The sequence below is a fragment of the Cervus elaphus genome, chromosome 28, assembly GCF_910594005.1.
Source record: "Cervus elaphus chromosome 28, mCerEla1.1, whole genome shotgun sequence".
Classification (NCBI taxonomy): Eukaryota; Metazoa; Chordata; class Mammalia; order Artiodactyla; family Cervidae; genus Cervus; species Cervus elaphus.
The window spans coordinates 40,426,615-40,452,733 of NC_057842.1; the positions used below are offsets into that span (position 1 = coordinate 40,426,615).

The following is a 26,119-nucleotide window of genomic DNA, read 5'->3' on the forward strand; positions in this document are numbered from 1 at the left end:
AACTTGTTTGGGCATAAGTACAGTTTTAAAGGTAAGCAAGAGATATTAAACTGAATGTATACTTCCTCTGAAACAAATCTAGGTCTGTATATTAATAAACAGAGCACTTGAGAGAGTCTAATTTTTTGTAGCAAAGCACTAACCACTAAGAATGATCATCTGATGTGTCCTCCACCAGGTTCCAAGTGAACTCACTGAAGCCAGTCTGACTTCACAAATGAGACCAACTTGACTTTGATCCAAAGGCCTTTACCTGCGGACAACTGCTGCTCTAAGGTGGTCTCATCAGGGAGGTTCACACATGGGTCCTAAGAACTTAAGTCACACAGATTAAATGCAGAAAATCAACTGACCTTGTCCATTTGGAAAAAGAATTTGGCTTATAATTTTAAAAAGTTGTAGAGCATTAGTAGTATCATGCTGCCGGAGAAGGCAATGGCACCCCACTCCAGTACTCCCGCGTGGAAAATCCCATGGACATAGGAGCCTGGTGGGCTGCAGTCCATGAGGTCGCTAAGTTGGACACGACTGAGCGACTTCACTTTCACTTTTCCTTTCAGGCATTGGAGAAGGAAATGGCAACCCACTCCAGTGTTCTTGCCTGGAAAATCCCAGGGACGGGGGAGCCTGGTGGGCTGCCATCTATGGGGTCGCACAGAGTCAGACACGACTGAAGCGACTTAGCAGCAGCAACGGCAGTATCATGCTGTTAGCTGAAAAGCCACATATGGTAAGTGCCAATTTGCCATCGCCTGTTAAATTTTCTTGAATTAACGATCATAACTGGAATCTCAGAGGATGTTCCCCCTTTAAGGATTAGGTTTTAAAGATCTAAAACTTACTTCTCTGATTATGGTTGCTTTTATTAACTATTCCCATAACACAAGTGAATTTAGGAGTCTTTAGCATATGTAAATACTCCATATTTCCATGGCACCTTTCATTTACTAAGCTTTAAATTTCAAGAAAAAGCCAGTCTTGATTTCTGGATGGAAACACGTATGTGAATAATAACCAGGCATGAGTATTGCCCCCTTTTGAGTCCTTCACCTATGCTTCAGCTGCTGGCAATTTTGAAAACCCTGTCCCCCAAAAAAACCCCAGCACCTAAATAAGGTGCTAACTCAGAGCAGATCAAATACAAGGGTCATGAATACAGAGACACCAACGATAAATGGCCAGATGCTCCAGCTGAGTAATACAGAATCTCATAAGTTTCTGACTACTCACATACCTGGGTAACCTACTTAAAGATGCCTGTGTGCACATTTATTCAGAGAGGCTGGTAATTGTTAAGCTTCACTTTCAGAGTGAAGGAAAGAGTAATTTTATCTATTTTTAGAAATATTTACAAATTCAACACATACCCTCTAATATTTTTCATCAGTAGCCTTTCATTTCTGCTTTTACCATATGGAAAAGTTGCCTTTGGAAATTATTGGAACTGGATAGTTCACACTTCTTGCCCATAATAATACAAATAAAAGTTTTTCCAGGCTAGGGTACATGTCAACAATATTTGGTCAGTTTTCCTATGCATGTGCATGCTAAGTCACTTCAGTTGTGTCCGACTCTTTGCGACCCTATGGACTATAACCCGCCAGGCTCCTCTGTCTGGGATTCTCCAGGCAAGAATACTGGAGTGAGTTGCCATGCCCTCCACCAGGGGATCTTCCTGACCCAGGGGTTGAACCCACATCTCTTAACGTCTCCTGCATTGGCAGGTGAGTTCTTTACCACTAGCACCATCTGGAAAGCCCTGAGAGGTTAAATGGAAACAAGCAGAGGTAGTAATTTAGAAGAGTTTCCTGACCTAGTAGAAAACTGGAATAGTTTGGGAGTTCTCTAATGGCTAAGATTCAGTACTCTCAGTACCATGGCCTGGGTTCAATTCCTGGTTGGGGAACTGAGACCCTTCCTGCAAAGTCACATGACCAAAAAAAAAAAAGGGAAAAAAATCTAAACACTATAAAATTCCCTTTTCAGATACTTAAAGCATACCTGCCTGAGGCCAAGACTGAGTACAACGGCACACTCAAACTAAATCTCACAGTGACCACCAATCAGTAAGTGCGTTCTGAGTCCCTTGGTACATAAAAGGAACATGAAGGAAAACAGGCAGTCGTATGTGAGAAATAGTTCTACGTAACGAGTACCTGGCATTGTTTTGTAGCTTGTTGAGAGCTGTCTCTGTGAGGACCCCAGGCCACATTTTGACTGATCAGTCTTCTCTCCACCTTTAGCCCCAGCGCAGTGCCTGTCGGCCAGCTTTGGTATGAACAGAGGTGTGCATCCGATGGCCCCGCTGACGCACAGGCAGCTGAAGAGGGGACTGGGCTGAAACACCTGGCCGTTCTGATAATGCACCCTGTTGAACTCACATCCCACAGCCATGAGATCTGAAAGGAGAAAAGAACAAAATCACCAAAGAACTGTAACTGCTAGTTTAGACCTCCAGCTGTAAACCCTAGAGCAAACTGCTCTCTCCTTTATGTAGTTCTCAATTTCCTTGGTCCCATCTGGAACCTCCTTCATAGAACATCTGTAAAAAGTGAACATGAGACATTTTCATTAGATTTGGAGATAATCCGCCCCAAGTGATCACCTTCAAAATTCAGACCTTGTTCCGCAGTAAGTTAAAAAAAAAATACACACAATGAATATAGCACTGTGTGCGTGCCGCATGCTAAGTCACTTCAGTCGTGTCCGATTCTGCGACCCCACGGACTGTAGCCCACCAGGCTCCTCTGTCCACGGGATTTCCCAGGCAAAAATGCTGGAGTGGATTGCCATTTCCTTTTCCAGGGGATCTTCCCAACCCAGGATCAAACAAGCATCTCTTACATCTCCTGCATTGGCAGGCCAGTTCTTTACCTAGTGCCATCTGGAAACCCCCATAATATAGCACTGGGATGACTGTAAACCTCAGAGGTGAGTTGATGGCTGGTGAGACACAGATCCCCAGATGTCCAATAACAGGCTGGGATATAGTCCTAGAAAGTTGGGGTAAGTGAATGGATGAAGAAATCATAATCTGCTTACAATACTGCACGGTAACTGATTTTGTTTTTAAGAGAACTAGAAGAAAATTTTAACTTCCTTTAAGGGGTGTTCTTAACCTGGATCAGCAGTTCTCACAAAGTGTGGTCCATGGGCCCCTTGGCAGTACCTGAGGCCCTTTCACAGAACTGGAAGGTCAAAACCTTTTCAGAGTACCAAGATGTGACCGACTTTCTTCACTCAGTTGATATTTGCACCGAACGTGCAAAAGGAGTGGTAGCTAAAGTGGCTGCTGGCACCTTAGCATGAATCAGACAGCACATATTAGCCGTTGTATTTTTCCTTGCCATGCATTTGTATGTAAGTATACTTTAAAAAAAAAAAAAAAGAGTTCTTAGTCTTACTAAGAATGTCTTTAAACAAACACAGATTTTATTAAATCTTAATAATCAAAACATCTTTTTAATATTCCATGTGAAAAAACAGGAAGTATGCATAAGACTTTCCTGTAAAGACTGTACCAAAGTACCATAGTTATCTTGAGGAAAAGCACTATGTCATTGTTTCAGTTTGGGGCCTAACTAGCCACTGTTTTAGTGGTGATTTCCCCTGAAGAAGTGACTGACAGATAAATCATGGTTATTCAGACTTGGTATTTGGCAGATATTTTCTTAAAAATCAACAAGGTGAGCCTATCACTTCAAGGAAAGCAACTGACAGTACTTGTTGCCAATGATAGAATTTAAGGCTTTCGAGCAAAAATTAGAATTTTGGAAAACTCATGTCCACCACTGAGATCTTTATAGCTACCCAAGATGTAGGCTCTTCTGATGAGTTTGGTACTAAATAATGTGATTTTAAAAAGAAAAAAAATCTACATAACCCATTGTTCCAAACTGGTATTTTCCAAATAACCAGTGTATGCTATTGTTTAAAATTATACATGAGGAAAAGCCCTGTTCCAAGTGGATCTTTGACTAAACCAATGTATTTTAATGTCACAGAGTTTGATAAGTTCATCAATGTGGTTTCAGAGTCCACATGATTAGCAGTGATAGAGCTAACTTTTAGAAACTCCACTTAAGTTATAATATTAAAAAATATATAATTATTTAAAAAGTTAAAATATTCCTTCCTTTTGCAGTGATATATCTGTGTGAGGCTGGAATCCCTTCATATATTCCAAACTAAAACAACATATAGCAATATACTGAATGCAGAAGCAGATGTAAGAATCTATCTTCTGTTAAGCTAGACATTAGTGAGATTGGCAAAAATGTAAAACAATCCCACTTTCACTCTCCTCAAAATTTTTCTTTGTTTTTAAAGTAAGTTCTTTCACAAATAATATATTATTTCTATTAATTTGCAATGGGCAGGTTATTTTCATTTCACTTCAAATGAATTAGTAAATATTTTTAAATTTCTAATCCATTAAATACTGAGAAATAATTAATAAACAAAAGCTATTTGGGTCCTTATTAATGTATAAGATTAAAGGGATCCTCGGACCAAAAAAAAAGTTTGAAAACCAATGTTCTATATGATGAATCAGCACATTCTCTGCAAAGTTATATAGCTTTTTATTTTTAGACTTCTTGGTCTCTATTGCAACTACTAGATCAGCCACAGATTACATGTAACTGAACTGGCATGGTTGTTCTCTGATGAGACATCATTTACGGAAGCAGACTGTGGGCCAGATTTGGTCCTGGAGTCAGTTTGTAACCCCAGTTATAGATCATTCCCACCCCCATTCTCATGGCTGTGCTCTGTTACAATACTCATCATACTGTACATTAAATTACATTTTTGAGACTTTACTACATACCAGATATTTTGGGTTTTGTGTCATTATTTGACCTTCCTAAGAACTCTATAAGATAGAAAGTACATATGATATAACGGAGCCACAGAGAAGTTAAGCAACTTGTTCAAGGTCACTCAGTAGACAGGGTTCAGAATCTGAACCCAGAGCTAATCAATGTTAACTACTGACAGAGGCATCAGGCTACCGAACTTGAATGATTCCACACATTCACCCCAGCTTGAGAGATGTGCTCTCATACCACACTCACAACCTAACTTCTGCTAGTAATTAGTTTTCCCTGTTAGACTGTTGTACAGAGTAACTTAACCACTCAGTTGACATGAATATTTCCCCGTCCCTTAGAAATTTTACTTTTATTCCTAAATAAATTGGCATCCTGGATTATTGTCAAGGCATAGGTTTTGATGTCTTGAGAAGTCTTCCCCAGGTGGCGTTAGTGGTTAAGAAACCGCCTGCCAATGCAGGAGACATAAGAAACATGGGTTTGATCCCTGGGTCAGGAAGGTCCTCTGGAGGACAGCATGACAACCCACTCCAGTCTTTTTGCCTGGAGAATCCCAGGGACAGAGGAGCCTAATGGGCTGCCGTCTGTGGGGTCACACAGAGTCGGACACGACTGAAGCGGCTTAGCAGTAGCAGCAGCAGCCCTCTTTCTTACAAATCTGCCTCAGTGAAAAGTACAGTAACTTGATGGTTAGTTCGGAAGGCTGAGATTAAAGTAGTATGTCTGAATACTAGAGATACATCCTTACATTTTAAGAAAGAATACTTTTCAGTTACACAAAAGGCTGAATTCAGATTGCATCTGATAGTATAACAAAAACTGTCCTTTTTGGCACTTTAATAAGTCAGACTGTTTACATAATTTCTCCTATTTTTATCACTAAAAGCAATTACCTGAGAAGAACTTCAAGATCGTTTCAATGCAATAAAAACAACAGGTTTCTGAATGTGTGTGTAACATCTGCTCAGTTCAGATGTGATCAATATGACAAGACCAGTCTCACTGTGCATGAAAACTAAACCCACCTCAGATTTAGTCAAATGAAGATGATTATTCCAAAGTAAAAACTGCAGAAAAAAGTCCTGTCTAGACTCAACGTTTTCCAGCCAGTCCAGAAGGAAACACTTACATGCACACACTCCGGTCTCGTACCTAGGCCTGTCCGCTGAGTAGTCACAGTACAGCCCTTTGTGGGGGTCACAGAGGTCAGCTTCGTTGCAGGTGTCCCCTGCTTGCCTGGCACAGATTTTACAGCATCCGCAGCCATCCCTCACCAGGCTCACTCCAGGCGGGCAGCTGGGCTTCCGACGGGGGCACTGACAGGGCCAGTGACAAAACTGCTTACGATGGTGCACTTCTGCCACCTCTCCAGGACTTCCTTCAGCTGCTGTGTCTGACAGCCCAGCGCCCTGAGCCCTGCAGCAGAACTTCATCGAACAATAAAAAGTAGTGTTAGAAACAGTTCCTCAAACCGATTTCAGAGGTTTTCTAGAAATAGATTTCACCCAAATTAATACTAGAATACAGCGTGGCAAGTTGTAATAATAATATCTATCAGTATCTGACATGATCATGCATGCGTGCTCGGTTGTGGCAGACTCTTTGTGACCCCATGGACTGTGGCCCTCCAGGCTCCTCTGTCCATGGGTCCATGCAATTTCCCAGGCAAGACTACTGGAGCAGGTTGCCATTTCCTTCTCCAGGGGATCTTCCCAACCCAGCGATCGAATCCGCATCTCCTGCATCGCCTGCTTTGATGGCAGCTTTCTTTATCACTGAACCACCTGGGAAGTCCGATTGACATGATCAATCTCTCCTTAAACGTTTCTGCACTCAGCTTCCAACATATGACTCTTTCTTACTCCTCCTTTCTCACCGATGGCTCCTCAGTCTCCTCTCCTGGTTTCTTCTCATCTCTGAGCACTGGAGCTCCCTTCGGGGAAGTGCTCCAAAGTAACAATCCTCATTCTATCTCCTATCTCCACCCAGGCTTCTCTTCTGAGCTCAGGCTTAAACTGCCTACTTAACAGATCTCCACTTAGACATGCAATAAGCATAGCAAACGTCACAAGACCAGACACATCCTCCCAATTCTCCCCTCCAATCTGCTCTTCCTTAAAAGGGAAAGAGAGAGGCAGGTGCATCAGAGGAGATGTGATGCTAAAACCAGAGGGAATGTGAGGCCGCTGCTGAAGGGAGGTCACGGGCCAAGGAATGCAGGCAGCTTATGAAAGCTAGAAAAGGCAAAGGACAGATTCCCCCTAGATGCCCCAGATGGAACACAGCCCTGCTTTGATTTTAGCTCTGATTTTAGACTACAGATGCCAGAACTGCAAAAGAATAAATGTACACTGTTTGAGCCACTAAGATTGTAGCCATTTGTTTCAGTAGCAACAGGAAAGGATGCACTCTGTGTTACAAAGGAAGAGTATGGGGCTCAGACTGCTTGAGATACTCCCGGTCACACATCAAGTAAGTAGAAGAAAAGGGACTTAAACCAGGCAGGCAGCTTCCAGAACCTTCCTACCTCCCTTCCCTAGGCCAGGTCTTGCCACAAATCAGATTGGATATTGAACAGATCACTGAATCTCTGCATCTGGTTCTCTTCAGCCCAGACTCTCCCCCATGGGCTCACAACTAGCTCAATCCTTTCTGCAGGATTTCTCCCACTTTGATGTCCCACGAGCACCTCACTTCTCTCTCTCCCCAAGAAACTGCTGTCAGCTGGTCCCCATGTTAGTGAATGGTGTGACACCATCCACTGAGCTCCCCAGCCTTACCTGCTCCAGCTCCTTCCTCCCTCACGCCTAAAGGTCAGGGACCTGCAGGGAGGTCCAAGCTCCTCAGCAATAGCATTCAGGGCCCTCCTTGTCTCTTGAGTTCTTTACATCCCCTGCTGCTGCTACTGCTGCTAAGTCACTTCAGTCGTGTCTGACTCTGTGCGACCCCTTAGACGGCAGCGCACCAGGCTCCCCCGTCCCTGGGATTCTCCAGGCAAGAACACTGGAGCGGGTTGCCATTTCCTTCTCCAATGCATGAAAGTGAAGTCGCTCAGTCGTGTCCGACTCTTTGCAACCCCATGGGCTGCAGCCCACCAGGCTCCTCCGTCCATGGGGTTTTCCAGGCAAGAGTACTGGAGTGGGGTGCCATTGCCTTCTCCGTTACATCCCTTAGCTTCCAGCAAATGAAAACGCCTGCAGTTCCCTGCATATCTGAGGCTGTTCAGTCTTCCTACAAACTTCTTCACCACCACCCCCACTCCCTCCCTGAGTTGCCACCTCTTCCAGAAGGCTTTCTGTAACTTCCCCATGCTCTCTTTGACCCGTCTGTGCACTGAAACTGTGAATAAGTGCCTGTCTTCAGCACTTGCCATAAAGCTCCCCGACCACAGGCACCTGAGGTTCACTTGCTGGTGTTCTACAGGCACTTAGCACAGAGCCTGGCAAGTAATCTCTGTAAATCTCCATTTTTATTTGATGGAACTGAAGGCAGTTAGATTGATCCAGAGATCTAAACCTCTTTCCAACTCAAAAACCCTACATTTTAAAGTATCTGAAATTCCACCATTAAATCTTCAGCCTTTTTTTTTTTCCTTACCACTGATGAAATATGTATTCCCCAGAGCAACACTTTCAGCTACTATTTGAGTTGAATGTTCAATGTGAGAACAGACTTGGAGGGTACAGTGCTGGGCTTCTGGAGGATGAGGCGGGGCAATGGAAATTCAAAATGTGAAAGGAATAGAAATAGCAAGGGTAGAAACAGTGAGTGCCTGCTTTTCATTCTTGCCCAGGTTCAGCCGTGGTTACCAGGGACCCCTTGCCAGGGTCAGTGGCCTCTCAGCTGGGCTTATGCTCCTGAACTCTCTGTCCCCACCCTACCCCCCTCTCTAAGGCATGGGACTCTCAATTCTCCACTCTTCCTTGGCCTTCATGACACCAGCCCCTCCCTGTAACCCCAAACCAATTCTATCCCTACTTCTGGACATATTTTGTCCATCTCCTTTGCAGGCTCCTGTAACCCTAAATTTGACTTAGATTTAGGCTCATGGGTGCTTTATGACCTTAATGGATTGCTGATCTCACTGTCCCCACTCTCACCCACCCTCTTGCCTTTGTTTTTAACCCTATACAGTTTCAAAGCTAAATTTCCATCCAGGACTACTCCACTGAGCTCAGACCCACATAGCTGACTGCCTACTGGACATCTCTACTAGCATGTCCTACAGGGAAACTCACATTGCAAATGCATCATTGGCACCCCCACCTGAGACAGTGTCTCCATACTCTGGAGGTAGGAAGTTGGGAGTCATCCAGGTCATCTTCGTCTCCCGCACCTCCTACGGTCATTTAGCAACTAACCCTTCTTACCATCCTCATATCCCTAAAACTAGTCATTCTTCCCTCATTTTCACTGCTACCAAGTACTGCTGCAGTAAGTTCCTAACTGGTCTCAAGAATGACTTCAATGAATCTCCCACTTTTTAAGATCTCTTTAAAAAATAGGTCCCCAGCATCTCCACCAACAAACGAACAAAAACGTATCTGATTTTACTTCTCATTTGCTTAAAACCCATCAGTGGCTCCCTACTGTCAAGAGTATACAGTCCAAACTTCTGAGCAGGGTATCTAAACTCTGTGTGTGCTGATTCCCGCCTTCCTCTCGAGCTGCATGGCTCAATGCACTCTCCTCCTATGCCATGCACTTGACCAGAGGGACCAGGCTGGCTTCTCCTCCATGCTTTCCCTCATGTTGCTTCCTCTAATGAAGTGCCCACTCCCCAAACTTCCCACCTGGGGACACATGTTTATCTTTCTAGTCTTGAAGCATTTCTGTATAATCTCCAAGGTGTGAAGGTAACACTCTTGAAAACCAAGGATAAAGAGAAAATCCTGGAATCAGTCTAAGAAAGGGAGAGCATTACATACAAGAAAAAAAGCAATAAATACGAGACCTGACTTCTCATCAAAAGAAGGAAACCAAGATGTCCTTCAGTAGGCAACTGGATAAACTGTGGCACATCCAGACAATGGAGTACTATTTCAGTGCTAAAAGGAAATGAGCCATCAAGTCTCGAAAAGACAGGCATATCACTAAATGAAAGAAGTCAATTGGAAAATTCTACATATTGTATGATTCCAAGTACGTGACATTCTGGAAAGGGCAAAATGATGAAGGCAGTAAAAAGAGCAGTGGTTGTCAGGGGTTGAGGGAAGGGATATACAGGTAGAACACAAAGGATTTTTTGGCAAGTGAAAATACTCTGTATGATACTATAGCAGTGGATACACATTAGCATGCATTTGCCCAAACTCATAGAAGGTACAACACTAAGAGTGAAAGCTAATGTAAGTAATGGACAAGGAGTGGTGATGATGTGTCAATGCAGGTTCATTAGGTTCATGTAGAACTACCCCTACAATGTAGTTCATTAGTTGTAGCAAATGTACTGCTGTCGCAGGAGACACTGATAACCAGGGAGTGGAGGGGGGAGGCTGTGCAGCAGCAGGTGGAAAACAGGAAATCTCTGAGACCTTCCTCTCAAATTTGTGTGACCCTAAAACAACACCAAAATATTATGTCTTTAAAAAAGGAGAAGGAAAATAAGAACAAGACACCCTGAGACAATGCCAAGGCGGGGGGGGGGGGGAGGGGGAAACTGTCAACCTGGGATTCTATCTCCAGTGGAACAATCTTTCAAAAATTAAGGTGAAATTAAAGACATTTCTAGATAAACAAAAACTGAGAGTAACTGTTGCTAGCATGCCTGCCTCACAAGAAATAGTAAAGGAAGCTCTTCCACCTGAAGGGAAGATTACAACAGATAGTATGCTAGATACGCAAGAAGAAATCAAGGATGCTGGAAATGGTAAATGTGTGGATAAATATAAAGAGTTACATATAATTTTCTTTTTCTTCAGATATTTTTTTAAAGGCTTTCAAAATAACATTTATTTCTTAAAAGTTAACATGTGCATAATAGGAAACCAAAAACCACAAGAAGCAAAAAATAAAGTCACTCATAATCACAGGCTTCTTCAGATATTTTGATTGTTTTCAAAATCAAAATATTAAGACAACAAAAGAATCATCAGAACAATACAACAGAAAGAATGAGGGCTTTGACCACAGAGCTACGCTTATCTTAGATAATATTCATTTATTTGATCTTTGAGCTTCAATCCTCCTCTGTACAACAGGATCAATAATATCCACTTTGCAAGGTTATTTTGAGTTATTATCTTAATCACTAAAGTGTGAAGCACAGTTCTTGGCACATATTAGATTTTCTATACATGGTAGGTACTAGCAACCCCTTCAAAACTTCAGACCCTTAACTTTGCCATTAAGCATAATATTTTCTTTTTGCTCTATCTATAACCTCTTTTTGTTTTTTTATTTTGGGCACATCTCTCTCTGTTGGAAGACTTGCTGCTTAGGGATATGCTGTAGTTCTCAATCTACAAAAGTGGCAGGCTTTTTCCTCAAGGGCAGTGGACGAGGCAATAGATAGCCCTATCTCACTCCTACTGGGGAAAAGCATCTCTCCATCCGTCCACATAATGGTACCACTGACATTCTTGTTATGACCCTTTTAAGATCTTAAATCTCTCCATATATAACAATTCTAAACCCCCCCCGCCCCGTTTTCTAAAATACATCTGTTGCTTAACTACCTCAAATTAACTCACACACACATCCCTGTATTTTAAAACACCAGGTTTCAAAAGCTCTGTCCTCTGAGCTAGCAAAAACCTCCACCATGTAGATAAATCCATAAAATAAGCCACCCCAATTCAATTGTCTGAATAAAAGAAAAAAAAGGCTAAAGCAAAGAATCGCTCATATTGAATTAAACTTCCCTTTGGTCTATTGCTCAAAATATTTAAAAATCCTGTGGACTGATTCTGTCTCATGAAAAGTGAAAAACACACGGGTTAAGAAAAGAAAAAAAAAAAAAAAAAAAGAATGTTTTAAAAAATATGAAGTGTTTGCTCCGAAGTGTTCTCAAATAAGCACAGGCTTAGCTGAAGAGAGCCGTCAGGGTCACTTTTTCCAGCACTTCTGTGCAGTCCGCCCGCCTGGCGCCGGCAGAGGGGCACGGCCACCCACCCCGCCCGCAGGACAGCCAGCTCCCGGCAGACTCCAGTTAAAAAAAGGAAAAAAATACATTTTATGAAAACCTGGGAGCTGTTCAAACATATCAGAAGCAGGATTAAGTGCCCTACCCCGAAAGGGAGCGACGTTTTCCACTCTCCCCCGAAGCTAATGAACTAAAACAGGACTTGATTAGAAGAACATGGCTCCCTACTCGTCTGGAGGTATTTCCACAAGGAACGCACCCCTCCACTTCCCCCATCTTCTCTTCCTTTTTGATTTCTGACCTGAGGAAGTGAGGGCCCCCGCAGCCCCCGGGGGGACGTACCTGCCACAACGCAGCCAGGAGAAGCGTGGAGAGCAGCGGCCCCCGCATGGCCCCGGGCCGGCCTCGCGCGGCCGGAGATGCTGAGATGCTGCGAGGCCCGCGCACAAAGCTCTCCTCTGTCTCCTGGAGGAAGGACCCACGCCTCCACCGCCCAGCTCCCGACTTTGTGCTCCAGCTCTCAGACTCTGCTTTCGCTTTCCCAGATCCCTTTTAATACCCTGTTTACTTTCAGGCGACTCTTCTCATATTTACCTTCGCGGTGGCCTGGAGCGCGCTCCTCCCGGGACGGGACGAAGAGGGGCAGACCAAGGGTGACTTCTGCTTGAAGGAACTGTTGTTCTTCCCGCTCCAGGAGCAGCCTTGAGCAAAATGGTGATGTTAGACGCAGTTACCCGCCGTAACCCTCAGCCTGTCCTCTGGGTTTGCCGCCCCAGGCCCTCTATTTGCTTCTTGCTTATTCTCCCGGGGCCTCAAAACACAGGAGACAAGTCTGGCCTCTGAGCACCCCATCACAGCCCGCCCCCGCCCAACTCTCCGGCCACGTTGTAACAGGCTCGCCCCACCTTCCCTCACTCTGCAGCTTCTTATCACAGTGCCGGGTGCTTACCTCTGTGACAGCACGTTTCTCCTACCAGGAGGATTAGGCTTGGAAATGCTGTAGATGGAACCCTGGTGGACGCCTACAGTCTGGGGCCCGAGAGAAGCCGCTTTTTGCGGCCACAGCCCCATGACAGACAAGAGTAAAGTTAACCCCAATCTTTTAGGGCCAAGACAAAACAGTTACACTGGTGGCAATCAGTTCATTTAACAAATCAAGATTTTTTTTTAAATCATTACAGATTTGTACACCCCTTCCCTTCTAATTCTCACCTCCCCAGCATGTGTGGTCACCAGCCTGTCTCCTCCCATGTCCAGTGGTTTGTGGGTTTTTTACCCAGCTTTCAACTCTGGTCTTTGTCTGTGTATCTTGGGGTGCACCTACAATGGGGTTTTGTCTTCTTGTGGATCCAGTGTCTGGCCCATCTTCCTGCCCCCATTCTAGGGCCAATTTCTATTCCCTGTGACCTGTCACCTGTCTTCGATTTACCTGTCACCTCTCCTGGGCTCACTGCTCACCTCTCTTTCTGTGTATAAAGACACAGTGACAGAAGGTCGGAGACCTGTAGAAAAACTGGGCTTCCTGCCAACAACAAGGACTCTGGGGTCCTCAGAGAGCCAGGGATTCCATAAAATGTGCAAACATACCCCACATGGCTTACTAAGTAGTCAATTACACCATAATCACACACACACCGAACAACAAGGAATACCTAGCGTAGGTCTGATGTCAACTCCTCACCTTCCTGCCTGAGAAATAGGGTAAAACCTGTGTAACAGGGAAAAACCTTCGTATTCTATTACAAGTTAATCACTAAAGGGATGTTGCCTATAAGCTAAAATTAAACATCATGGCCCATCTCTGGGAACCCTGCCTCCCAGGTAATGAAAGTAAAGCTATATCAATAAAATACCTTTGTTTAGCTCACAGGAAACACCCGCGACCAGACCCTCCTGTGAATAACCACAGGAAGGAAGAAATTAACACATCCCCTCTGGAGGCTGACAGATCAGGAAATGTTTGACTTTCCTCCCTTCCCTTTTAGTATAAAAGAAGCCTGAATTCTAACTCTGGGAAGATGGTTCTTTGGGGCACGGTTCCACCATCTTCTTGGCTTGCTGACTTTCCAAATAAAGTTATGTTCCTTGCCCAAAGAATTCATCTCTCGATTGATTGGCCTGTCATAGAGGGAGCAGCAGTATAAGCTTGGTCTCCCTAACATCTGAAAACAGCCTAATTAAGGAAGATGGGTCTGTATTAGTCCAATATGATCCATTATTTTCATGTCTCTGGTTTAACACCATCTGATCTTTGGGTTCCCAGCCTCGGGGATTCATGCCCCACAGTGGTCATGAGAAAGGATCATCTCTTATTTCCTCACTGGTTCATCGAAGGCAGAAGAATCTAAGCCCGGGATTAGCATACTCATGAACGACATCCCTCCTGTTCTGAATGTGATACTGCACCTATCTGTTCAGTGTTTGCACTTAAGGAGGTTCACGCTCCTTCCACACGTTCTCTGTAAATGCTGGCAGCAGTAGCCATTCTTCTGGAAATGACTTTCCTCCCTCTGCAGTCTCTCTGCCACGGGGCAGGGGCAGGGGTCAGACTCCCATCCTTGGCTCTTGGTAGGAAAGGAACATCTTAGTTGAGAACGAACTTGTGAGTCCTCTCCCCCAGTGTACAAGATGGAGGGGCTCTGGGCTACTCACTGCGGCTTGTGTTTGGGCATCTCCAGCCATGGGTGTGCTCGTATCTAACAACTTCAAGCCCACTATGGATGATGGACTGAATGAGTACAACTTTTCTGCCGTCTTCTACTTTGGACACCAAGAGCCATCATGGCGTGTGTCTTGCTCTGAGCACATTCCTCTGTCATCTCATTTAACAAAATGCTAATCTGCCTGGGCATCGATTTCACATGGGCTCAGTTTGTGATATCCTTTCAAATAGACATGTACATTGAGGATAACTAATATTTACATCGTGTTTCATGATTTACAAGGAAGTTCACATGTATTATCTTTTTTAATTTCACAGCTCAGTGAGGTAGGCAAAAGCAGTAGTTAAAACCATCTTCATTTAGCAGATTAAAAAGTTGAGGTTAAGTGATTGTACTTGGTCCACAACACACACTTAATCCCTGCTCCCTAGAGCTATATAATCTACTAGGAGAGAAGATGCTGAACAAATAAACGTGCAAAGTATCCCTGAGGAAAAATTGAATAAAGGCTAAAGGCTAATAATAAAGAACAAAAAGCTACAGGGGAGAACAACAGGTAGGAGCTAAGTGAAATCGGTGGCAGGGGGAACTAAGAGTTGAGGCAGGAAGCCAGAGGGAGAGTGGGGAAGTCTCCTGGTGCGGGGTTCTCTCCACTGGCAAGACACACACAGGAACGGCATCACAGCGAGGACAGTCCCTTCTCCCCTGTCACCGGGGCAGGCAGAGATCAGCACCCACACCTCCGTCAGTGCCCTGAGCAGGGGAGGAGTCCCCTTTCCTCACCCCCTCAACAGTCCCTCCCTCCCCTACTGGTGGCGGAGAGAGAAGCATTGTCTGTCCCAGGAAAGAGACCAACATCGTTGGTGCGATCATGCCCTGAACGCGTGCATCAGGGAAACTGGAGCTTCCCATGTGGCTCAGAGGTAAAGAATGTGCCCGCCAATGCAGGAGACGCAGGAAATGCATTGATCCCTGGGTGGGGTAGATCCCCTGGAGAAGGAAATGACAACCCTCTCCAGTATTCTTGCCTGGGAAATCCCTTGGACAGAGGAGCCTGGTGGGCGACAATCCAAGGGGTCGCAAACAATCAGACACAGACATAACTTAGTGACTAAACAACAACAACAAACAATAATAATAACCACAGCAAATAATAATCAAGTGCTCGAGGTGCCCCATCTCCGTTGTGCCGAGTGCTGCACCTGTGTGGACCAGCTGCTCCTCCCAGCAGCGATGCTGGGAGGTAAGTTTATTACCATCTGTGAGGAAACTGAGGCAAGGCCATGTGAATAGCAAGAGGTAGGACCGAGATCCCAAGCATTTAGCCCCCTGCTCTGCTGCGCTCTGCATGGCCTCTGTGCTACAGAACAACCTGTAACTGGATGATTCCATGAGATCATTACTCTGCATTGGATTCTCAACGATTTCCCCCCTCCTACTTCCCTCTCTAGTTTTAAGAAGTTAGTGAGGTCATTTAGAGTTCCCTCTAAGCAGAAAGATTCCCTGGTGACTCAGACAATAAAGAATCCACCTGCAGTGCATGATACCTGGGTTGGATCCCTGGATCGGGAAGATCCCCTGGAGGAGGGCATGGCAACCCACTCCAGTATTATTGCCTGGAGAATCCCCATGGACAGAGGAGCCTGGTGGACTACAGTCCGTGGGATCGCAAAGAGTCGGACACGACTGAAGAGACTAACCTTGCCCTTGTACTTGTCCAGGCAGAAGGAAGCTGCTACAATGCTTTGTCTCTTAGGGAAACTGGATATCACAGAAGAGGTAATGCTGGGAGCGGAAAGAAGAGGGAGTCTGGGGCAGCCAAGGGGATGAGGAAGCTTGGGAAGCCCCTGAGTGGGGGTTGGGGGGTGGGGAGGTGAGAACACGATGCTTCGGCCATTCTGCACAAGTTCCCCAAGGACCTCTGTGTCCATGCAAGAGCCTTCACTGCCCATTCGGACATGGACCATCAAGGTGTGGGCAGGAACCTCAGAAAGAGAAGGCCAATGGCCTGGCCGCCTCTCCAGGCATCAGCTAGGCCTCCTGCATTGTTGTTGAACCTGCCGTGATGGTGGTGGGATAATTGGGAGGAGCCCACCGATGGTGGCTTAGAATAATGCATTTATCTCCAGATGGAGATGGGGGAGGTTGGTTCGGAGCCAGTGTTAATTTAAATTTTAACTTTAATTAAAATTAATTGAACTGAATTAATTAAAAATTTAATTTGAGGAAAACGAAGAACCGGATATTCCTACACTCCTGGATCTGTGGCTTCACATTCATCCTTGCTACAAATACTGTTAAGTCTCACAAAATCACCATTCTCCTGGAGTGCATACTCTCTTCTGAAAATTCACAGGCCTTGAAACCAAAACCGGTGCCAGGAGCCTCCACAGCATCTCCTCCGACTCTCTGTCAGCTCCGCCTGGGTCAGCAGCTAGGTCTCTAATCAGAGATTCTTCCAGTCCGGTTGCTACTGTGGACCCAATGGTGTTGAAGGGCATTCAAACGGCAGATGTCCAAGGAAACCTTGTTGGTTATTTAAAAGGACTAGTCAAAATCACCCTGAAACTACTGAAATAGTTATGCGTGTCTCTAGTCTTGCATAATTTATCCACCGTATCCTTCTGTGCCCTTTTCTAATGAAAGTTACCCCAGTCTCACGTACATTTTTCCTATGTGTGTATCTTCTGTTAAAGGCATCCCATTTTTTTTCCTCCACAAAGCTCTGACCCTAAGATTCTGACATGAATTTCATGATACATGCCTGGAAGGGTAGGTTTACCCTCTCTTCTTCCTCCACTAATCAACAAGCCTGGTTCACCAGCACCTGCGCATGCTCTGAGGGACTCCGGTGTGTGTGCTAAGGTGCTTCAATGCCGCCACCTTGGAGGGCAGGCTGGAAGGGTTGCCAGGCTCTGCTTGGCCTCCCGTCCAGCTTTTAGTGAACCAGGTCCAAGAAGGAGCGGCCACAAATCACTGGCCCTGGCATCCTCGTGGGCCTCGCAGCAGAGTCTCCTTGCAAAGAGGCAGGTGCCCTTGTTCCCAGGGCATCAGAAAGTCAGGCTGTGGCCCAAGGAAAACAAGGCCAAATGGCTTGGAGGATCTAATTCACTTTGTCACTTGGCTCTGTTAGACTGGTTTGCAAAAGGAGCCCTGTGTGGGAAAGAGGACCGAGGTAACCAGATGCAGGCGCTGAGGGGCCTCCTGAAAAGTTGGAAGGGAGAGGAGAGGTAGTTCCCGGATTTTGCAATGTGGGTGGACCTCATCTTTCAGGAGGGAAAATATGCATAATATGGTGTCATTCCTGAGCCTGAAAATGACCGCATGTGTGAATCATAACCCAATTAGATGGGCAGGCCCACTGGCAGACTTGGAGCCAGTGGACGCTAGTTCACAATCCAAGTTCTGCTATGTACCAGCTTGCTGACCTTGGACAGTCTCCACCACGCCTCCCCACCTCTGGGCTTCTTAACCTGCCAGACACCGCTGCAGATTTATCTTCCTTCAACACAGATTTGACCACGTCACCCTCCTACTCAATACCCTTCTTCTACTCCCTCTTTTGAATTGATGCCTTCAGATTGTGGTGCTGCAGAAGACTCCTGAGAGTCCCTTGCACTGCAAGGAGATCAAACTAGTCAATCCTAAAGGAAATCAACCCTGAATTTTCATTGGAAGGACTGTTGCTGAAGCTGAAGCTCCAATACTTTGACCACTTGATGCAAAGACCTGATTCATTGGAAAAGTCCCTGATGCTGGGAAAGATTAAAGGCAGGGAAAGATTGAAGGCAAAAGGAGAAGGAGGTGGCAGAGGATGAGATGGTTAGAGATCATCGCCGAGCCAATGGACATGAATTTGGGCAAATTCCAGGAGAGCGTGGAGGACAGAGGAAACTGATATGCTGCAGTTCATGGGCTGGCAAAGAGTCGGACACGACTGAGCGACTGAAAACAACCACCACCTCCCCTTCCACCCAGGATAAAACCCAACTCCTGGGTAGCACAGCGAACGGCCATCTGTGATACAGCAACCTTCTCCTGGGCCTCTCCCGTCCTCACCCCTGCCCTTAGGCAACACAGAACTGCTATGCTGTCTGTTCCTCCAGCCTCCTGCCTTTGTTTGTGAGGTTCTACCGGGAGAACCCTCCTTGCCATTCACCACATTTGGTTATGTTCAAGAGCCTCCCCTGAGAAGCCTTCCTAACCAGCACCTCTGAGCTCCTCAGGCCCTTCGTGTACCACTAATGGCCTTGTAAAACCTGTATTCCATTCATGTGTTTCCATGGAGGGTTGTGAGATTTAGCTAATAAAAAGAATGGTAATAATAATGACAGGATGCCCAGTTAAAATTTTAATATATATGAGACACACTTATACTAAAAATTTATTCATTGTTAACGTGAACCTCAAATTTAGCTGAACATGTGTTTATACGGATTTTCCCTACTGGACTGAGTCACATGAGGGTGGAGACTGGTGAGACTGTATTCGTATGGCAACCCACTCTAGTATTCTTGCCTGGAAAATCCCATGGACGCTGGAGCCTGGTAGGCTACAGTCCACGGAGTCGCAAGGAGTCAGACACGACTGAGCGACTTCGCTTTCTTTTTTCTTTCTAGGTAAGCACAAAATGACTGGTAAGTGCTTAAAATCTTTATTTACGTTACATGATTGGCACCTGGAGTTTCTAATCTCAAGTTATTCATTTTACAAGCAAATGAATAAACACGACAGTCTTTTTTTTTTTTCTTTGCCTTTTGTTAGCCTTTTGAAGGTTAAGTGGTGGTGTCCCAAGCACAATTTAGACTGCAGTTTCTGATTTTCCAGATCCAACCTGCAGTGGACACTGATGGACGCTAGATGGCGCAATGGACCAACGTACGGCCTCCGCCCCGCTGCGGGACGCGGGCAAGAAAGAAGGCGCGGCGCTGCCGCAGAGCCCTGCATTATTGATTGTAAGGCTGCCGCAGAGGTGGGAGGAGCCCGCCGCCATCTCGCCAGGTCTCCCGCAGCATCCGGGCCGGCCCTTCAAGATGCTTTCCCCTCCCTGCCAAGTCCCTTGATGTGGGAGGAGAGAGCTCTGTGTTGCTGTTTTCCCATTCATAGGAATACCGGGTCTCTTCAGTAGTCAGAATTATTTTTGTTTCACGTTGTCGTTGTGAACAGCGGCTCCAAAGAATAGCAGCTGTACTTCTTGAAGGCCACCGCCTTTTAAATTAACATCTGTTTTTAAATGTTATCGAGTATAATTAAAAGGCATTAAAATCATGTAGGGTTGGGACGAGGGTGTTCATCAGCCAATTATAAAAGGTTCTTTTATAATATAAATGAAACGGGTGAAAATAGATGAAAATAGTTTGGATGGAAAATAATTTCATTATATTGTTATACTGAGGTGAGTACGTTTTCATCCCGCATTGTAGCTGGAAATCTGCACGTTCTAACTGAAAAGATGCTCTGAAACTACTAAACCGTGGGTGGGGCCGCCATGTGATCCATGGTTGGCATCCCTTACTAATGACCAGTAGAGGGCGACAATCCATTCAGACAAAAGGGATCAAGGGCATAAATTTATGCAGCCAACCTTTTATTGTAAAAGGGAACGCAAAATGTATACTCACTCATTAGTCCTTTTATTTAGCCAATGCCTTTTCTTAAAATATGGGTTACTGATTAGAGTGCCGTGTTATTTCCTTTCTTTGCAAACCACACACACACAAAGCCCATCCTCTGTATTATTTCCCTGGGTTTCCTCAGTGAAATGAGAATGTAAATGAGAATGTAAAGACAGTACAAAGCATCTGGACTCAAGAATCCTTCTAGATACTGTAACTGATGATCATCAAACGTAATTCAACAATGCTTTTTATATCAACTTTCCTTCACTGAGTCTTTCCAAAGCATTAAGTTGAATTTTCACTACCAACCCATCCCTCTTTCTTTGTGTACCAAGGTATCCCTAGTTTTAATAGTATCTGGTTAAACTGTGTAATTCTTGGAAAACAATCAATTGGAATTAACAGGTTAGCAAAGAAGCAAGCAATGCCCTGTGGACCCTAAGCAGCAGCCCCTGCTTACTACCAGCCCTCCGTGAGCTATGGGCATCAGTCAACATCTTAGCTCACGCTACTGCAATAGTACACCACAGACTGGGTGGCTTACCCGCGACAGAAATTTATTTCTCATAGCTCGAGAGACTGAAAGTCTGAGATCAGGACATGGTCAGATTCTGGTGCAGGCCCACTTCCTGATTGAAAAACAGCAGTCTTCTCTCTGTAGGCTGATGTGGGGAAAAGACAGGGCTCTGGGCTCCCTAATACCATCACAAAGGAGGCTGGATTTCAACGTACAAATTTCGGAGGAAGACAAACATTCAGTCATTACAGTCACTACATTTCACAAAGGAAATGGAGAGCTGGCTAATCTGGCCAATCAGTTACATGGAAGTCATTTAAAGAGCTTCTCCTTAAATTCAGACAAGGAATCGTTGTTTTTCAAGAGACCAATGAAGACTATATCCTAATCTACCACTTTACCAAATCCACTCGCAACATAATTGAGTCAATTGCAAAATCACATGCTACCCTAACTTAAGACCCGGCAGAACAAGACGGGGCTCACTTTCACCCCCAACGGGGCTGTCAGGCAATGAGGTTCATCCACAAAGGCCTCCCCAAAGTGAGTCTCCTGTGAGATTTTCCGTGTGGACAGCGACTCTTCAGTCCTGGATGCTAGAAGGCCATCTGTGTCCCCTGCCAGTCACACAGACACTGTTCTTAACAGCCCCTCAGATTTTATGCCCAAACTTAGTATATCCAACTGCAGCAAGCAAGAATTTTAGTCCTAAAACTCAGACGCATGAAAAATATCCCGTATTTTTAGGATCCCTTACATCAAGTTAAATGTGAGTCCAAGTCCCCCTTCCACTAGCTGAGGGGCAGCTGACTCATAGCCATCATTGGACACCTGCTCCGTCCTGATCTGTGTTGGGGTTGCTGGTTCCTGCAGCCCACAGGCCACATTGTCCCAGTGCTTGTGGTTTCTCGGGGTCTGAAGACCTGCTGTTTCTGTGCCACTCTTGGGGCATGAGAACCCCTGGCGAGCTGGAAGGTCCTGCACCTGGGGTCCAGCCTCTCTGGCTAGGTACACTCTGGGAATGTCCTGACCCCTTCTCAGCCCGCAGACAAGGTGTGGTGAGCGGCCCCCACTCTCCCAGGGGCTCTGACCGCTCATAGGGGGAAATCTCTCCCTCAACACCCAGCTGCCTCCAAAGACACACCTTCAGGGCAGAATTTACTGTAAACAGGAGCAAGTGTGACCCCCCGACACACACACACACACCACCCTTAGCATCAAAGGGTGGTAGAAACAGTTTGTGGGTTGGCACTGCATGGAAATGAGTTCTTTTTTAATGAGGAAAAAACAATTTTAATGATTCAAAGCAGCTTTCATCAAGAATACCTTGTCTTTCCTGAACAGTTATAAAAAGAGGAGGGATGGAAATTTCCCCGCCATGGAGGACACTTCTCTGGAAGCATCTCCAGATGCAAACATTTCATCTTGTTAACCAGCAGCTCCAGCTCAGACATCACTACCATCCCACCTCTAATTAAGCAAGTGCATTACATTTCAGTATCAGCAATCAATGTTCCTCCAGCCCGGGATATTTCTATTATAGTTACACACCGATTCTACTATAGAAAAGAAAAAATAACTCGCGTTTATGTGATTCTAGTGTTGGCTTTGAGAAAACGAATATGGGGGCAAGTCAGAAAGGAGTTGGCAGGAAGTATAGTAATGAGAAAGCAAACTAGAATTCACAGCCCCTGGGAACAGAAGGGTCGGTCTGGATCAGGGAACCACTCTGTTAGGGACCACTTCCATTAAGGAACTCCATTAGGAAATCTTTCTGATGGAAAGATTATGTAATATAGAGTTTGCTACGATAGTGTGCTTGCTGCTAGGTACTTAAAATATGGCTTAATATAACTGAGAAACTGAATTTTAAATTTTACGTTAATTAAATTTCAATAGTCATACGTGGCTCTGTTTTGTTGTTTGTTTCTGGACAGCACAATGCTGTGGTCTTTTTCGCTTTTAATCTATGACATGTACATCACCTACTTTCAAAAAGTTCCAAAAAGGATTACCAAAAAAAAAAGAAAAATCAAGTGTAGCATGAAATGGAAAAATTGAAAAAAAATTTAATAATAAAAGAAGAAAGCAATTCTGTAAGAGAGAGAAATAGATGTTCCCAGACACATGGAATGAGTTAGTCCTTGCCTTTGAAAATTAAATTTATTTCTAAATTGCTGGAAAGTGAGGCAAACACGCAGAGTCACCCAGGAGGCAAGGTGGAAATGTATAGTTAACAAGTGCTTGTCTGCCAGCAACCCTTATTTTCTGAGAATGACTGCCACGCCTCTGAAGCCCCCAGCCCTCGCCCAGGACATCTGCTTGGTGACGACACAGCCACTCGGGGCGACTCCCCCTCTGGCACCTAAACTGGCCGATCACAGTGGTCCTCCTGAAAGACTGGACTTGGGACACGGACGCGGGAGAGTGCAATGTCTCCCTGGGCCAGTGCACACGAGTGTGAAACTCGGGGCCTGTGGAGCTGAGGTGCAGAGCACGGTGGTCTGCACCGAGGAGGCGGGAGGACACGGTGTGGTGAGGGTCACGTGCACAAGTTCTAGGTTTACCAGCTCTCTTACCCACGAGCTGTGTGACATTGGCCACAAGCCCTAACTTCTCCAGGCTTCCTCTTCTGTAAAATGGGAGTGATTTTAGTTCAGATCTCACAGAGTTGTTATAAAAAAAATAAATAAATGTAAGGACATAAATGCTTCACAAATATCATAAGTATAATAATATTTCAGTCAGGATCCTGACCGCATTCGAGCCACTGGACTGTGTCGTTGCCACAGTCTTCACAATGACCAGCCCTTGGGCTCCGAGAAACACATGCCTCCTCGTACTCTTAAAATAATATTCTGTTTCAAGTCAGAGAATTCGGGTTGGGTTTCTAGTAACCGCACCCAGCAGGGTTCTAACTTGGGTGCCATCTTTTGGAATGCCACCTGTCATCTTCTCTGTGCAGATGGCCGGGTGGACCTAACCTTCCTCAGATGCTTACCACAGGCAGGGTGTGAGGACCCTTAGGTGTGAGCTCTCCTAAGCTCGGGTAGACTCAGCTTTAAAGGTATGACCTTTAGTGGACTTGCGCCATGTTTTTGGCTGCCCAGTAACCACACCCGTTTATTTGGGAATAAGCCTTCCAGCATGTGCGTCTTGCAAGGAGATAGGGTCCCATTTCCTACTACAGGAGCTGGGAGTTGCCAAGTGACTCTTTTCTCCCCTCCCCTGGCAGATACAGTGTGGACACGTGACCTGGGCCGGGATCATGGAATGCTCAAAACTGGGACTCGAAGGAGCGACACAGATGTGACTTGTGGCCGTCATGGTGACGGTGCTGCTGACATCCAGATTCTGATCCGGAGGGGCTGGCGCTGATGCCAATGAGCTGCCCTGATTATTCCCGAGATCTGAGCATCATGGGCTCCCCCTGCCCAGCCTCCCAATTTCCAAGTCCAGTTCTGCAATCTTCCTGTCCCTTCTGTGAGCTACCCAATATGTTGCCAATGAACTCCTCTGTCTTTGGTCCGTACCCAAGAACCTTGCTTTTCCCTTTCACCCCTTTGAGTAATTAAGTGACCAAAAAATAAACACAGCTTCCTCCCTGGGCTCTTGCTGGACCACCTTCAATCTACATTCCTGCTCCAGCCCCCGAGGTGGGCATATTTCTATCAACTCACGCACAAACCTACAGTGCTTGGACTGCCACTGGGCCACGTTGACCTGACTATTGTACCACAGCCCGGCCTGTGATGGAAGAGGTACCAGACACAGTGCTCTGCTTCCAAAGTTACCAGTATCAGTTTGGGGGCTAATGTCATATTCTGGAGAGAGGAAAAGAAGTTGTCTTCAGAATGAGTGAAAGAAGTGAAAGTCTCTCAATTGTGCCCAACTCTTTGCCACCCGATGGACTGTAGCCCACCAGGCTCCTCTGTCCTTGGAATTCTCTAGTCAAGAATACTGGAGTGGGTTGCCATTCTCTTCTCCAGGGGATCTTCCCAACCCAGAGATCAAACCCACGTCTCCTGCATTGGCAGGCAGTTTCTTTACTGTCTGGGCCACCAGGGAAGCCTAGAAAGACTGAATGTATACACAAATCAAATGACCATCTTTTATTTAAAGTGTATGTGCCGGAACACCTCTAATAATGATCTTATCCTTTAGGTTAACAAATTAGTATTCTCTCTTGGTGGAGTAGAGTTTATAGTTTCAACTGCCATATAGTTTTCACCTAACATCCCAGAAACTTTTCGTTCAACACTCTGTCCACATGTATGCTTTCTGTGAGTTCTGGGTAGACATGAGCATATGTACCCAGAGCCTATTGCTCTTCACAGTAAACACTAGATAATAAACCTTTGTTGAACAAATGAACAAGGGAGCTAATTCATGAGGGAAGGAGTAGAATGAGGAGCCTGCCATTCGTGTTGGCCCTGGAAGGACAGACCTTCCGTGAGCTCGGTAATGGAGAAGGAAGAGATGATCCAGAACATCAACTCATTACAGAAGTATGAGACTGTTTGGGTCTGTTTGTTTTGCTTTGCGAGGAGAACTGACAATTAAATCCTTCTGTGAAGGTAGCGAGTGCACAGAGCAGGGGACGTGGGCTCAGGCTGTGGGACAGTCACCCATGGGGCCACAAGTGGTTCGCCCTGTCACCGGGTGGGGGAGCGGGGTTCCACTAAGCTCCCCATCTTTGCCCACCCAGCTCAGCCCCCTGAAGCTCCTGGGGCAACAGACTCTTCTTTTCTGACTTAGACTAATTTGGATGGCTTGGCTGATCTCTTATGGCCTAGATTTCTGATTTTCCCCCATTCTTTATTTAACCAAAAGCTTAAAGAACCATTTTGGACACCCTTTGTCATATCTGTAAATCTGACTACATTTCTGGTTTTGTTTTGTTTTTTGATCACATCAGGGGAATATAACTAGACAGGTTTCCACCAATTTAGGATTGGCTAACTCAAAATATTGACTTTGAAATATTTAATCTGGGGACCCTGGAGGCTCCTTCGAGAGCCAGGCAGTCAGGCCTCCAGGGTAGCAGACCTGAGGCTGGTGACTATGAACCGGGAGAGACGTGCCTTCCAACCCAGGGTGAATGAAGCACCCACAGGCGACCTCTCTGGGTGGCATTACGCTGAGTGGAGCCGCTCTGCTGGCTCAGTGCCTCTGGGCCAAATACAGATCTCACAGGGATCACTGTTCAGGACCTGGAATTTTGCTGGTGGTCCTTAGACCCCCACCCGAAGCAGGAGGCTCAGGTCCACAGTGAGCAGCATGGCCATTATTTAAGCAGCAGAGGTTGACAGTCCCCCAGAGCAACTTCTGGTACAAGTTCAATAAAGGAACCCCAGCATGCAGAAGAACCGATCCTTTTCAATATTTCTGTTCTCATTCCC

General features: G+C 45.5%; 1 protein-coding gene across 2 annotated transcripts in view; it reads right to left on the reverse strand.

Moving 5' to 3' along the window:
* The window catches only part of CCN6 (cellular communication network factor 6), a 17,233-nt gene extending 4,748 nt beyond the window's left edge, over positions 1 to 12,485 (reverse strand). Inside the window, exons 1-3 of one of the 2 annotated variants that reach the window (XM_043890046.1) lie at positions 12,262 to 12,481; positions 5,965 to 6,262; positions 2,157 to 2,399 (exon numbers count right to left, since the gene is read on the reverse strand). In XM_043890046.1, coding sequence (XP_043745981.1) covers positions 2,157 to 2,399; positions 5,965 to 6,262; positions 12,262 to 12,309 — 589 coding nt within the window. In that variant the 5' untranslated portion in view covers positions 12,310 to 12,481. Of the gene's footprint in view, positions 1 to 2,156; positions 2,400 to 5,964; positions 6,263 to 12,261 lie in introns of both variants that reach the window. The other variant, XM_043890047.1, reaches the window with a different exon arrangement.
* Positions 12,486 to 26,119: the final 13,634 nt, after the last annotated feature.